This window comes from Gallus gallus, chromosome Z, assembly GCF_016699485.2.
Source record: "Gallus gallus isolate bGalGal1 chromosome Z, bGalGal1.mat.broiler.GRCg7b, whole genome shotgun sequence".
NCBI classification, from domain to species: domain Eukaryota; kingdom Metazoa; phylum Chordata; class Aves; order Galliformes; family Phasianidae; genus Gallus; species Gallus gallus.
The window spans coordinates 66,461,045-66,475,980 of record NC_052572.1 but is presented as its reverse complement, the minus strand read 5'-3'; the positions used below and the strand labels follow the sequence as shown (position 1 = coordinate 66,475,980).

Genomic DNA, 14,936 nt, shown 5'->3' with positions numbered 1-14,936 from the left:
AGGTGAGTAGCACAGTCTTCCAAGCATGAAATGCTAAATGGAGATTCTGGATAGCCCACGGGCTTGCATAAACAGCAAGGATGAAATATTGCAGCATTCCTCCAGAAAGGTCAACTGCATGTTCTCATCAGCTGTCTAATTAATATGATTTAATAAATATTAATGTAAAGAAATGCCTGCAAAGGCAAAAGTTAACATGAAATTTATTGCTGGCTAGAATAGTTAGCTCATTTCAATCGAGAAACACAGATACTTGGTGGAAATAAACAAATATTTGTATTAACTGATATTGTTTGTTTTCGAAATCTGCAAGGCAGAACTGTAACCCAGGGGCCACAGGCAGCTTCCCCATCATTGCCTCAAAGCTTCCTACCCACAGAAAATCCTGTGGAATTTACTCCTCCTGAGCACAGCTGTAAATAATGCTTCCAACTTGATCTCAGACAGTTGTCTTTGCACGTGTGTGACGAACACATGGCTATGGACAGCAGGCTGTGCCTTCATAGGCTGGCATGGCATAGCAGGCATGACCATGTGTTTGGGAGTGCAGTATCATTTTTTAATGGGAAAGCCATCTCTGCCAGTTTTTAAGAAAGCAGCTAAGGAAAGAAAGCTGACGGCCTGACTTACTTCAGTGAGTCAGCCACCTGCCCGGCAGATTTCACTGGACCAGAAATACACACTTCCTTGTTTGAGCTGGTATCACAACCACACAACTGTACTGCAGTGACAGTGGAGGATTTTAATCTTGCAACCTCTTTGACAGAAAGTGGGCAAATGAAAATCTGATAAGTATGTTCCCCAGGCATCCTATTTAATTTTTGGCTCAGTTGGTATCCTGAATCGAAGCCCAGAGACTGAACCATAGCCAATACTGGCATTCTGTTTTCTGACACCTTAGTGCATTTGGATTCGAACATCCTGAAATTATTGTCATTGCTCTAGTACTTGAAGCACTCTGCAGTGCATACAGTTCAGTGAAGAATGTCATGCCTCCAGGGATTCACTGAACACATGGCCAAATTTTCTTCTCATCTACAGCTTCTGGTAATACACGGGGCGCCTCAGACACCCTATAACTTACGACCACAGAACTGTATTAAAAAGACGGAACCGGGACAAAAAAAGCATTGCACAGAACTTCCTGAATATATGTATATATATCAGTAATGCTAGATTAAGACACTGGGTTAAAAAAAGATGGTAAGAGCTTCTGCAAAAAGGATCTTTAAAGACTTGCTAACTGTGAAAGCTAGGTGAACATACTGCAGATTTGTATTTCTCCAGAAGCTTTTCCAATACAGTAAGGCACAGTGGATGCTTCTAAATGTTACTCTGCCTTGCTGTTGTATGTGCATGGGTGAACACAATGAGCACCTGTACGTGTCTGGAATTACAGAGGGCTGGGGCAGCCAACAGGACAGGAGGAATCAGGCAAACCATACCAGAATTCATTGACATTACAGGGTGGAAAGGACACTGAGCTCTTTCCATCCACATATAACTCTGTTCTAACTATATCTAGATCAACTCTAGCAGGAGATCCCACCAGCATCCTGGAGACACTGTTCAGGGGTGACTTCTCAAAGGCATCAGCATTTTGGAAGTCCTACTGCTGCCCAACCCCTCCTTGACACCACAACAAAGATAAATAAGTAAATAAATAAGCTGGGAAAACTATAACCCAGCAGCCCAGGAGCACACAGCATTAAGAGTTCCCATGCCAAACAGGCATGGGACGTTATCATGATGCTGTGAGGGCACCATGTTCCCAGTCCACTAAACAAACGACACATAGTGTGTGTTGTATTGTCACAAGCACGCAGAAACATAAAATCTGGGATTAATTTTTGTTCCTTTTATTACTTAAGACAAGACACTGGACATTTCCGAGGTCATCAAGTACATAAGGACATTATCCTTACACTCACTGAAATACATTTTAAAATCTGATTTACCCAAATTAAAACAAGAGAGATTACTTATGTTCTTTGGAAGGCTGCTGTATAGATGTTGACAGCACAAAATACCAGCTCCATCCCAAAGATTACATAATGAATGATTAAGTGACCTACAGAACCTGTATAGTTTGGATCACTTAGGATGGAAAGCATTAGAAAAGGCATAGTCGGAATGAACAGGCAACAACAACAAACAGAAGATCTCCAAGTAGAGGAAAGCAGTTTAGTATGCCTCAGTCCTTCTGTTTCCAAGTACGCACTTTCTAGACTGACTCTGATATCTCAGAGAGATTTATGATATTAAAAAATCATAAAAGCCAGTAAGAAGCAAGCCTTGAAATGTATACAAACAAAATTAGAGAAGTGGCACTTCAATTTTGATTTTCTTTTTACTCAGAGCAGGGGGATGGCAGAAAAAAGCCAATCAGGGTATAGTATATTTAAAAGCCATATATTTTAGTACATCTTTGATATTTTGAGGCTAGAAACCTATTTCAAGAATGGAAGGTATTTCTGGCATTTGCCATTTCTGGAAGGAAAACCCATACCAAATATTTCAAGAGCTGAGATAAAATCAGGAGAGTTGAGGGCATGCAACAGGTATTTTTGAATTGCAAAGTAACTCTTTCATATTAAATGCCATCAGAGACCAGGGGACTGCTTTCATGGAAAAACACTGCAATGTACTGTAAGAGTAAGTATACAAATAATGATATCCCAAGCTAATTTAAATTTACACTTTTCAGATGTCAATCTTGCTCATAGTTGTTCTGCTGCTACAGTTAATTGCTGTACTTTCGTTTGAGTCCTCAAGGCTAACAGTCTTGAAGACAATCCAATTTAGGAGACAACCAGCACGTATTAAGCAACTAAAAGGACTCAGAATCAGAAGACCTGGATTTCATTCTCCTATCTGCTGCTAACATGCTGCATGACCTTGAATAAAATACTTAACTTATCCAGGCTTCAATCCTTCCTTAACACGCATCTCCTAAGACTGCCGTGAGGTATAATTAATTAATTCATGCCTATAAATCTTTCAAAAGCTTAGTGATAGATGGGACTATGGAAATAAAATTATTTGCAGTATTTTCCACTTGCAGATGGACAGAGTGACGTAGAAGCCCTTCTCTATTGTACTGCTCAATAGGAATAGAAATGCAGAGACACATATTCATACACAACACAGATCCTCTTACTCATTCCTTAAACACTAGCAAAATGGGAGTAGACAGTGCAGGAATAAACATTACACACCGCTACAGTGGAAGGGATCTCTGACATTGCCTGTCCTTCACAACACATTCTTAGGATTACAAATTATGCATGTTTAACAAAAGTATGAAAATAAATTGCTCTTACCCGCAGCCCCTGCTCCATGGACAAGCAGAGGACCTGCCAGGGTGCCGTGTACCTGAACATGTTTGGCCGCTTCTGTAGACAGACTAGATAGCAAAAGGCACCCAAGTATCTCAGGTCTCCTGGTTGCTTTTCATCAGAGGGATGCTTGAATTGAGAGCAGTTCCTCCAGCTGTACACTTCAATGGCCTCCCCAGCAGAATCTAAGACACAGCTACAGCCATTCCACTTGCACCCGGAGGAACTGAATAACTAATTCAATAAGAGGCTTTTTTCTTAGGAAGAGCTTAGCTCAAACTCAATTAGCATAAATAGGGTGATAACCTTTGAACCTCCCACTCCTCCTCCTGGAGGTCGCTCCCTCCCCTGCAAATCTTGGATCTGTTTGTTTCCACTGGTGGCATTTGACTCCACTTTAGAAGCTATCAGAGATCATCTCAGCTATTTCTCACGTTTGTTGCAAAGATTTGTCACTTCATTATTTTCGCTATTATGTTTTAGCCGGGCTCAAAGGAACTCCCTTTTCCTGCAGCAAGGATGGATCCCACCTTCCCTTCCTGGGCGTGGTGTTCTCTCTTTGGCAATGTGCAGCATCTTGCTGAAGAGTTTCACACACATGCTGCCATAAATGCTCCTATGATAAAGCCACTGCAGTAAAGAAATACAACAACAAAACAAAAAAACCCAAAACAAACCCAAACAAACAACAAAAAAAACCAACACAAAATACCCAAACCAACCAAAAAACTACCAGCCTAAATGACACTGAAAGGTTTTCTCCAAAATCCATGAAATGAGCTCTTTGAAACACAGGAAATGTCATATGCTGTCATCTCGCTTGTAATAAGCTTTCCCTTTAAAAGAATCATTAATTTTGCAGACCAAGGCCCAGACTCCCTAAGTCTGAACAACATAAAAGATGAAAGCTTTGTTATTTGCAGCATTTATGAGATTTTACTGATGAACTGAAATAGCACTTCCATATCCTGATAATGCCTTAGAAACCTGTGGGACGCTGCACACATGCAAATCCAGCCACACAGATCAAGCCACTGGCTTATCTTGGCTTTTCTTTTTCTTCAGCAGAGGAAGAAGTAATTGTAGGTTTATACTGACTCTAATCTGACTTAGAGATCTCCACTATTTTATCTCCTGCCACAGTCCCACCCAGATAAGATACAAGGAGGCAGAAGAACAGTGCGAGACTCATCCTTATGAACTCAGTGTGCCAAAACAGCAAAGCACTTCTGCAGGTGAGCCTCAGAAGCCTGGGCAGTACCAGCAGAAATGTTCACACTTTGGATGGTTTTGTTAAAAAGAGTTCTCTGAGAAAATCACTCTCCTCATAAACATGCTGTCCTTCATGGTGCAGTGGCAGTCAATCACCAGAAAAGCCCAGACAAGTGCAGGCGTCACCATGGCTTGGCCAGCAACCAACGCATCAAGTGAACACCGACTCAGCTGACATGTCTGTTACAACATCCATGTCTGTTGCGGAGACACAACTGACAAAGAAGAGGGGCTGCCTGCAAATATGTGAAAGCGCAGGCCTGTTTCAGAGGATCAAAACCATACATTACAGACAGTGATTAACAGTAACTTTAATAATGCCGATAGGCCTTCACTTCAGGAGCATGAGAAGCTCGGTATTCATGCTTTGACGTCTCCAAACTCCTTTCTGAAAGCTTCAAATGATTACAGTTATTTCTTCAGTAGCTGGAAGTGATTTAAGCCAGAACAACCCAGGTACCACAGCTAATATTTCAGCGATTAAAATGTTTTTAGAACAATCAGAACTGGAGCAGATGACAAATCCTGTCCCTGAGTAAGAATCCGGACATGACGCTAGCATGGATTACTGGAGGACTTAGGTTACAAAGGCAGGAAAGATGAACTGCCTTGTGCTAAAGTGACATGCGCTTCTTTGCAGGCTGGGAGTGTGGCCAAGGGTAGAAATGCAAGTTTTGGTGAGAAACAGCCGTTCCACACATCCCTTCAACATTCCATTGGCCGGATAAGCAGATATCAGCTGGAATGGAAACAACTCTGCTCACGTGCACCTTCACCTTTTATCCTCTTAATATCTTCCATTTTTTATTAAATGATTTGGTCATTACACTTGTAACATATTTTTATCACAGAATTTAATTCTGAAGGCAAATGAGAATATAAATGAAGAACAGAGCAGGTGAAGAATTAAGTACTGTTTTGCAGAGTCAACAGTGAAGTATGCCTGCTACAATGTCCCAAACCTAAGTTATCCCCAAAAATATCCTAAGGTTAATTTTTTTTGGTCCAATATAGCCTATTAAGCGAGCTTCTTCATGAGAAGGTCTTTGATCTTTGCTTTTCTTAGCGGACAAACCGAGTTCTCTTGAATAGCTTGAAAACTGCTAGCCAAGAAAGCATACTATGGCATTTCATCCTTTAGGATAGTTATTTAGGACAATTAATAAGTTGTAAACAACAGAGTAAAGCTGTTTTTACATCTTCGGCATTATGAAATATTCGTACCCAAACCACTTGATCCTCACCTGTATGAATACAATGTGCTTCTTTTCCCGAAATTTCACCCTCTTTCCCCCCTGGCATTACTGGCTTCCCTCCCTCTCTTATTAACAGAAAGACAGGGCTACGGAAACCCTATTACTGGTTTTAAATGAGAGATGGTGGAGATTCTGCTGTCAGGAAATTAATATCCCACTCCCATACTCCGTAATATAATTGTTAATTTGTCTTCTGGAAAAACAGCAGATACCAAATGGAAACCATGAGAAGATATGGATGTAGCATCTGAGTGAGGGTCTATGTACACAGATGGTACATGCCAATGGATGTCCACTCTGTTGGAAAGTCCTTCCCTCTTCCCTCTTACCAGACAACAATTAATGCCAGGAGGGAGCTTTCCTGGTGTCAGACATCAGTCGAAATGTGAGCACTCACAGCATTTCTCTCCAACGGGACGTTCTCAGGAAAACTAGAGTTGAAATCTTCTTGGAAAATGTAGGCAGAATGTACAGTAGCAATGTCAAATGCAGTCGGTCCCCACAGGAGAATGCGAGGCACATAACCAATAAACATCACACCCACATTTTGTGGTTTGCATTTCTCAAGCAAGGGTCATTCAATTTCCTGTGAGACTCCAACAGCTCAGGATTTACCAGCACTGCCTTCCTACACCTCCTTTTATTTCCCAGTAAAGACAAAGCCTTTGGATACAGTTAAGAATTTACTCAAGCTGATCAAGCCATAAATGTTGTTTGCCTTCCAAGTGTCCAAGAGTAATGAAGATGAGACATGATGTCAGAGAGATGGAACCTCCTGCTGAAGAATGCATGTGGCTAAAACTTCAGGCTAGAATTTATGAGGTCAAATCCAATCCCAGGCCATGATGTCCTGGGGAAATCACTTAATCTCACTGTGCTTTTTATCAGAAAGGTGTTTTTAGCTTATTTTGCAAGTTTTGCAGAGGAAGTATGCTTATGAAGGTACTTGCTGATGTAAATTCTGCAAGTGACACTAAGGTAACAGTATTTCATGAAAGTCCTGTTTTTTTGTATGCAAAGTGCAAACAAATCTGGGGGAGAAAGAATGCATGACTGTGCTCTGTTTTTCCCTAATAAAAAGTAACAAAAAGTTGGAAACTTGGTTTGTACCTGTAGCCTGGCTGGCACAGGACACTGCTACTCAGGAGCCAGAGATTCAGTCTTGGAAATGAACACTTAAAGGCTTTAAGTAATTGGAAGGTTTGGCAACAGCTAAATACATGGTTTGATGGTCTAAAATTTGGGCAGAGGTGTCTGAAGACGCACTTGTAAGCTTAATTTTCCTAGTCTCAATCTGTAATTACTGAACTTCTTGTGCGCAATGTTGTGATCACAAGAGCTAGCCTATGGAACTGGATAACAAAGCCCAAGAATTCAGCTTGCTGAGCTCTCCATGAAAAGATTGACGGGTATTTCTTGTACCTGTTGTTCTTTATCATTACTTCTATGGTTCAGCTGTACCCTCCTCCCTCTCTATGGCAAGCGTCCCCCTGCAGGAAGACAGACCTGTTTTTCCATTCCTACCTCATAATGGGAAAGGAGTGAGCTAGAAACTTTGAAGAGGCTAATCTCTAAATCTCCTGATTTAAATTTGCCACTTTGTGCATCTTATATGTTCTCTTCTTTTTATTACTCTATTTTACTTGCGACACAAAAGAGCAGATTCTAAGTTATCTCTAGCAGTAAGCAATCTGTGCAGGACCTCAGATAGTACACCAAAAATACACAATGACAGCACATGCCCTAAAATGCTAAGTATATCTCTACACACAAATAAAAATGTTTAGAAAAAAACAGCTATGTTTTATCCAAGGTGAATATGAAGAGCATGCCGTGGCTTTGTGGAAGAAAGTAAAGTTCTCACACATGAGGTTAGGAAATGACCAGCTGAAGATGAGTTCTGTGAATAAGGACCTGGGGGCCCTGGACAACAAGTTTAATCCCAAGGGATTAAACAGAGTGGCCAGCAGGTCAAGGGAAGAGAGCCTCCTCTTCTACTTTGCCCTGGTGAGGCTGCATTTAGACTACTGTGTGCAGTTCTGGGCTCCCCAGTTCAAAAAAGACAGGGATCTCCTAAAAGGAGTCGGGTGGGGCGCCACGAAGACAATAAAAGGCCTGAAACATCTCCTGTATGAGGAAAGACAGAATAACCTGGGTCTGTTCAGCCTGGGGAAAAGAAGACTGAGGGGGGAACTGACTACTGTTGAAATATCTAAAGGGAGGTGAGAGGCAAATGGATGATGCCAGGCTCTTCTCAGTGGTGCGCAGCAATAGGACAAGAAGCAATGGCCTAAAACTTGTACATTGGAAGTTCTGGACTAAGGACTAAGGAGTGGAGTCTCCTCCTATGGAGATATTCAAGACCAGGCTGAACATCCAACTGTGCAACCTATTGTAGGATACCTGCATTAGCAGGGCGGTTGGACTCGATCTCTTGAGGTCCCTTCCAAACCCCGTGATTCTGTGATTCTGTGGTGAGAGCAGATGATTAGGTGCCAAAACCAAAACTTTGCTCTTTTTTCTCATTTTTTCAGTTGATCTTATAAAAAAAAATGCAAATGAATTCAAATAAACAGCAGAAACCTGAGGAATACTACTTTCTACTCTCTGTTTGAAAGGAAGACCAGTAAAGAAGAAGGGCAGAAAGAAAGAAGACTGCCCAAATTCCCTGTACAACAGCTGCACGGGAGCAGCTCTTTAGACCGTATTTCTCAGAAGGAATGCATGAGATCACAAAGAACAAGATCTTACTAGACACTGGATGCACACCTCCCTTGAACACATGATTCTGAGCCCTGGTGATGATAGAGCAGCATGCGTTATTTTCACACCACACAGAGAATGACTTGTGAAGGTGAAGGCCTGTGAGAGCTCAACATATTGCCAAACAAATCTTGCCAGCAGAAGAGATCTTGTAAGGCAGCCTAGCCTTGGGATCTTAGCAACCTGTGGTTTTGAGACATGGCTCACATCACACTGAATTAAAAGGGCATCTAACTTTACTGTGCTTTTGACTGGGCTCATTCACTGGTAGTCACATGGCTCTGTAGGCAGGAAATCCTGAATTCTTACTCATATTCTTTTCACATCAGATCTAACTGCTGCTTACTTACCTTTTAACCTCCAAAGGACCAAAAGTCAAACACTTTTACAAGTGAGAAAGATGATAAAAATTCTGAAACAATTAATAGAAGAGGACACAGATACTCCCTTAAATTCTTGACTGTAACCAGGATTTTTAGTACATGATCCAGGTCAAGCTTGGCTGTCCTGGAAGACACTGAATGATTGCTTAAAAATTGTTGTTCTCAGCTTTCCTTGAGTACCTCTCCCTAAGCAACACGTCAGTCATCCCTGAGCTGCCCATGCAATGCAATGGTCATGAAAGTGCAAGCTCTTTTGGTTTGAAAGATAGGCAGGAAATGTCATCAGTGCTTATAAAATCCGAGTCTCAGGATCACACGTGGCATCTCCACAGAACACAGCCCTTGCATCAACCCAGCAGCAATTCTAACAGAGACACCGTGGCCGTGCTCAGCTCCACTCTGGCCATGCTGGTTTTGGCTGTCTGTCTGGTGATGTGGCTGAAAAGCAATCTCAGAAAAGGGCAAAAAAGAAGTGGCAGATGTTGAGCTGGATTCAGCTTCCAAATGAACATAGGGATCACCCTGCCTTTTCCTAAGTGTGACATTTATTTTGGATGACTAGCTACTAATCCAGACATCCCTCCTACACCTGTGAAACTCGTTCAGCTCATGGCCAATACAGTGTGTCCGTATAACTCAAATCCATGAATGTCCTTGTCATTTGCACTGCCTGAGGCTCACAGTAAACCTGCCGAAGGAACCTTAATAAATGCATGCAGTGTTTACACTGACACAAGAAGGAAACAAGATCTCCCGTCTCCTTCAGTCCCATCACCTGTTTCAGCAGGAAAGCATGTCAGCTAATCCTCTTCATAAACTTAGCCAAGCTCAGTCTTAAAAACAGCTATGAATATTTGTCCCACAGTTGCCATGGAAGTGCTCCTCTGGTCCTCAAGGACTGGCTTCCAGTTTCCAGTCTACATTCACTGAAGGCTTATCCCTCTTTGCTCTTTTGCCAGCCCTGAGCATTTGCTTTAGCAACCTACTGTTCTTCTCGGTGCTTCCTTCCTTGAGGCAGACATAAATCTCTGATGTACCCCAGTCTGCATTTCCCTAGACTAAACAAGTAAAGTTCCTTCAATCTCAAACTGCATGCCAGGCTTTCCATTTCCCTGTAGTCCATGCAAGCTCTCAGCATCAACTACAGCATCAAGTCATACTTTTGGAGCACAACTGACAGAAATGCACATGATACTGCAGGCACATTCTCAGCAGTGGCATCTATCACAACATTCCGATTTCTCCATCCCCTTCAGAAGTGTTTTGATGACGACTGTCCATAGCTGAAGTATCAAGAACTGCTCTTTGCATGGCAGAAAGCAAGCAGGCAGGAGGAGCACGAGGCCACAGGGCACGCTTACAGTTGTGCTGCTCTGACAGGGTCACGCCAACGAGCTGACAACAGCTGCAAGCAGATGGGCACTTCAAACATAGCTATTTTCTCCAAAATGGTCAGCAGCAGCAACAGCTGTGCTTGAAAGGCAGTCAGACAGTGCACCAAGAAAGTATGTCGTCCTCCCCCAGCCACCTCTCGATGGGCTGACACAGTTTCTTACCCTCTATTTGTCTTCCAAGCAAAAACGACACTGCGCTAATGAGTGAATGATTAAGAACCAGCCCAGGCTACTCTATGCCCTGGATACAATTACCTAAGTTACAGTGCCAAGCTAAACACTTGCAGCTCATTTCCTTTGCATGAAATGGCATCAGAAGGGAACAACAAAGCAGAGGTTGCCCACACAGCACTCTATCCACAACTTCAACAACTTCGGGAGAAAACCCTTTCTTCCTTCGCACTGGGCTCAGTTTGATGATAACCCACATCTGAGCTCATGTGCACTGACTTTTCCACTAGAAGAGATCAAGCTGCCCATGAAGGGAAGGAGGGAGGAGAAAGTTCAGTCCCTGTCAGGAAACCCCAAACAGCATCAACCATGTGAAGGCAGGGGACACTGTCAGGACAAACAGCCTGGTCATTGAGGCTTTAAAATAATTCACACAGAGTAAATTAAAGCCAGCTGGCAGAAAGCCATGATGGAGAGGGGAAAGGAACACATCTCTGCCAGCAGAGCAAAATGATGGCTTTAAAGTCAGTCTTTCTTCACTTTCTTTCTTTCTTCGCTTTCTTTCTTTCTTCCTTTCTCTTTCTTCGCTTTCTTTCTTTCTTTCTTTCTTTCTTTCTTTCTTTCTTTCTTTCTTTCTTTCTTTCTTTCTTTCTTTCTTTCTTTCTTTCTTTCTTTCTTTCTTTCTTTCTTTCCTTCCTTCCTTCCTTCCTTCCTTCCTTCCTTCCTTCCTTCCTTCCTTCCTTCCTTCCTTCCTTCCTTCCTTCCTTCCTTCCTTCCTTCCTTCCTTCCTTCCTCTCTTTCTCTCTCTCTTTCTTTCCTCTCTTTCTCTCTTTCTTTCTCTCTTTCTTTCTGTCTTTCTGTCTTTCTGTCTTTCTGTCTTTCTTTTTAAAGTCAGGAGGAAAATTTGAGCTACACAGTGGAATAAAGATATAATCTTGGATGCACCCTCTGGAAGCACAGCTCTGCTAAACATTTATCTGCACACCTCAAAAGGGAAGCCCAAAGAACACCAGAGTTAAGAGGAGAAAGTACTAATCTTTACACAAAGAGGAAGAAAGTAAAGAAATACAGAAGTAAGTTTTTTGCAAGTTTACAAAAAATAGGGGGAGATTTCTCTTCTTTACCAGCGCTGCTCATCTGATGGAGGACACTTCTCTTAACCATGTAGTTAGTATGGCAGTATTATGACTTCTATGATAGTCTAGGATTGATACCATACATACTTGTGCTAGATAAGGGATGGAATCACACACTCCCTTGGAGATGAACCTGGCACTGTAAACCATTAACCCAGGACTCATTTACTTTTCTTCAGAGATGGTCGATTTTGTACCACTACACAAAAAATTCAAAGTGAACTGTCCCTAAACACAGCTTGGGTAAGCCAAGATGGCTGAGACCAGCTCCATTTAGCCCCAAATATTAAAACTTGCAGCTTGTTAACCCCTTCCTTCCTAACTCCTTCATAGCTTCTTGCAATCGCATTTTCGTCTTTTCTTTTTCTTTTCTAGTCTATCCTTTCTGCAGTGAACTGTTATATCCAAGGCCACTGTCCTGCTCAATCTTTGGGCAACAAGCTCTGTCTGCAAAATACATTTGCAGGCACCATGTTCTTTGATAGTGATCACTTCTGAACCACTCATGGATGAGAAATAAGGATCCTTGAATTCACCAATGGAAAAGTTGCACCACGAGAGTGTCAGGTTGGATATTATAAAAAAATTATTCTCAGAAAGAGTGGCAATGTACTGGAATGAGCTATCCATGGAGGTGGTGAAGTCACTGTCCCTGGAGATGCTCAAGAAATGTGTGGATGTGGGAGTGAGGGACATCGTTGGTAGGCACGGTTGTGATGGGTTCATGGTTGGACTCCATGATATTAGTTCCAACCTTAATGATTCCTGATGACAACCTTAATAACAAGGATAAAAGCAGAAAATGCACGTCTCAGCAAGAAGACATGAAACAACAGCTCAGTGTTCTTGATTTTCAGAGAGGTGGAATAAGCAAAAAAAATTCTTCCGGATGAACTCCAGTAAAAATCCAGCCATGTCTGACTAAATTCATCCTAGTCAATTCAGTTAGTAAATACTCCACTCGTTCAGCTCTGGTCAAATGTTTTTCCACCTCTGTGTGCAATTTATGTAGAGTTTTGATGGATGTTCAGCATTGCTCTAGTCCCTGCTGCCATTTTTTCATTTCCTACCAATACACAAAGTTTCATCCTATTTTAAATCTCAGCAGAAACAACAGTCTCCCATTGTGTGCAAAGCACTCAGTTGCCTTAGGGCCCACTTTCTTCCTTTAATCCTCCATTATAATGACTTTTTTTCCTATGCCTTTTAGCCCAATCCCTTTAAAAACAGGGAGAAAATCTCCAACAGGATTTGTACAAATCCGCTCATTTTCTGCTCGTTAATTAGTTATAATGAAGCAACATTTATATGGGAGCTATGAAAAGTTACTGCCCTGCCCCTAGAGCCTCTGTGAAAATTACTGAAACAAAGGAGATCACCGCATGCCCTCATGTGCACTCCTCCTGGCCCACTGTCTGGCACAAGGTGTGAGGCAGCCGCCTGTGCTCCACACCAAGACAGCTTCATCTGCTCCATGTTTCCAGCTGACCTGTGCTTTCTTCACAACAACTGGAGCTTTTTCCAGGTGGCATTAACTGTGCTTAACGAGTAGCCCAGAGCAGATGGAGGCTGGGCCAGGCAGAGCTTTCTCTTGGTCCAGATGTCAGCCCCTGCAGGGCACAATCATGGGAAGTAACCTTTGCACACACACAGCAATATCCAGACATTCTGCATTCGTCTGCAATCACAAACAATCCTGCTGCCTCTGCTAACATTTTAATAGCAACTTCTCATGTTTCTTGCACAAAACTTCACATTGTCTGCTGGGACAGACAGAGGCTGCTGTTGAACAAGATTCTCACTTAGAATACGAAATATTTTTCAAAAGTGCTCCAGGCTGGAGCACTTTCTGCCTGGAAGCCCAGAGGAGGCTTTTTTTCTGTGCACTGTGTCACTACAATACATTTTGACAACATATCTGCTGCTGGTATTTAATTGGTAGCCATATGCTTACTGCACCAGCCTCTCTGACCTCTTCATAGTTTGCTGTGTGGATATTGGGATGGCTGAACATCACACAACCACAGACACTTCTTTGGCTTAGAGTGCTGGGATCAGCTGTTTCTTCCATGGAGGACTGTCATTGGATTGCATGTGATAAAAGATGTTGATAAATTAAACACCAGATTCAGTTCAAGAGGTTGCTTATGTGCATGAAGCCATTTGTGGCTGAGGTAGAACCCTTTTCATCAGGGCTTGCAGCTCCCATTTGCAGTGATGAGCATAACACAACAGTAAATAGGATTGCTAGATTTGAGCAACGTCTGGAGCAAGGTTGCTCCAAAACTAGTGCCTCCTGTTCATCTCGATGTATATGACAACAGATACAAAGAGCACAATAACAGTACTTGATAGAGCAAATTCTCTGCTACCAAATACCATTTTCAACATTGCCATCACCATTAGCTCTGCATTTGCTCTAGTGACAAACAAGAGCCTGCATGCTACACTTATATACCAGTGGATGTGATTCACTGCCACTGCTGCCACTGCTGTAATGCACCACCCATCGCCTCACTGTGCTCACATCCACCAGTTGGCATCCACTGATGTTCACAAGTGTCTATGAATGTCAGTGGGTGCCATTTTTTCCACAGAGAGGAATTCAGTGACATCCCTTTGCTTCATCCACACATCCATGTCAGATGCCATTCTGTCAGACTCCCCCTCTGGTGCCATTTGGAATAATGATGGGAAGGTTCAATCTCCACTTCCACACCACCAACATCCTCTTCTAATGCTGTGGGTCAATGTAATAAAATAGGAGGTATTACTTTTGGAGCAGTTTTTTACAGGGAAACTGATCTTTTCTCTCTTTCATGGATAACCACCAACATTCAAACAGAATCCTAACTTCCCAGAACTGAGCAGTGCTGCATATGGAGAGATACCCTTGCACCTTGTGTTCTCCTATTACCATTGTCATTGGCAAGGAAGGCAAAACACAAAAACCACTCTTCCAAGCTCGTACAATTTGCAAAAGAAAGCAAAGCACAGGTGAGAGTGCAAGAGATGCATGGAAACAGGCTCTGACTATCAGAAGCACCTCTGGGATACAAGAAGCCCTGGTTCGGGCCGAGAGCAGCAGCTTACCTCTCAGAGAGCCAGAGCAACCCTTGAAAGGAAGCCCTGACGCTGTTTGATTAGTATTGTTTCAGGGCGCCTTGTTGAGCCAGAAAGGAAGCAGTTATTTGGTTTCTAAGGAACACCACCAAAAAAATAC

At 42.4% G+C, this 14,936-nt stretch overlaps 1 protein-coding gene across 18 annotated transcripts in view; it reads right to left on the bottom strand.

The window, feature by feature from the left end:
* PALM2AKAP2 (PALM2-AKAP2 fusion) overlaps positions 1-14,936 on the bottom strand; it is a 248,857-nt gene that overhangs the window by 47,179 nt on the left and 186,742 nt on the right. For 2 of the 18 annotated variants that reach the window (XM_040655301.2, NM_001396581.1), the window contains exon 1: positions 3,324-3,566. The exons of the other annotated variants lie outside the window; for them this stretch is intronic. In XM_040655301.2, the coding sequence (XP_040511235.1) occupies positions 3,324-3,383 (60 nt within the window). In that variant the 5' untranslated portion in view covers positions 3,384-3,566. Of the gene's footprint in view, positions 1-3,323; positions 3,567-14,936 lie in introns of those variants that run through there. 18 annotated transcript variants of the gene reach the window in all.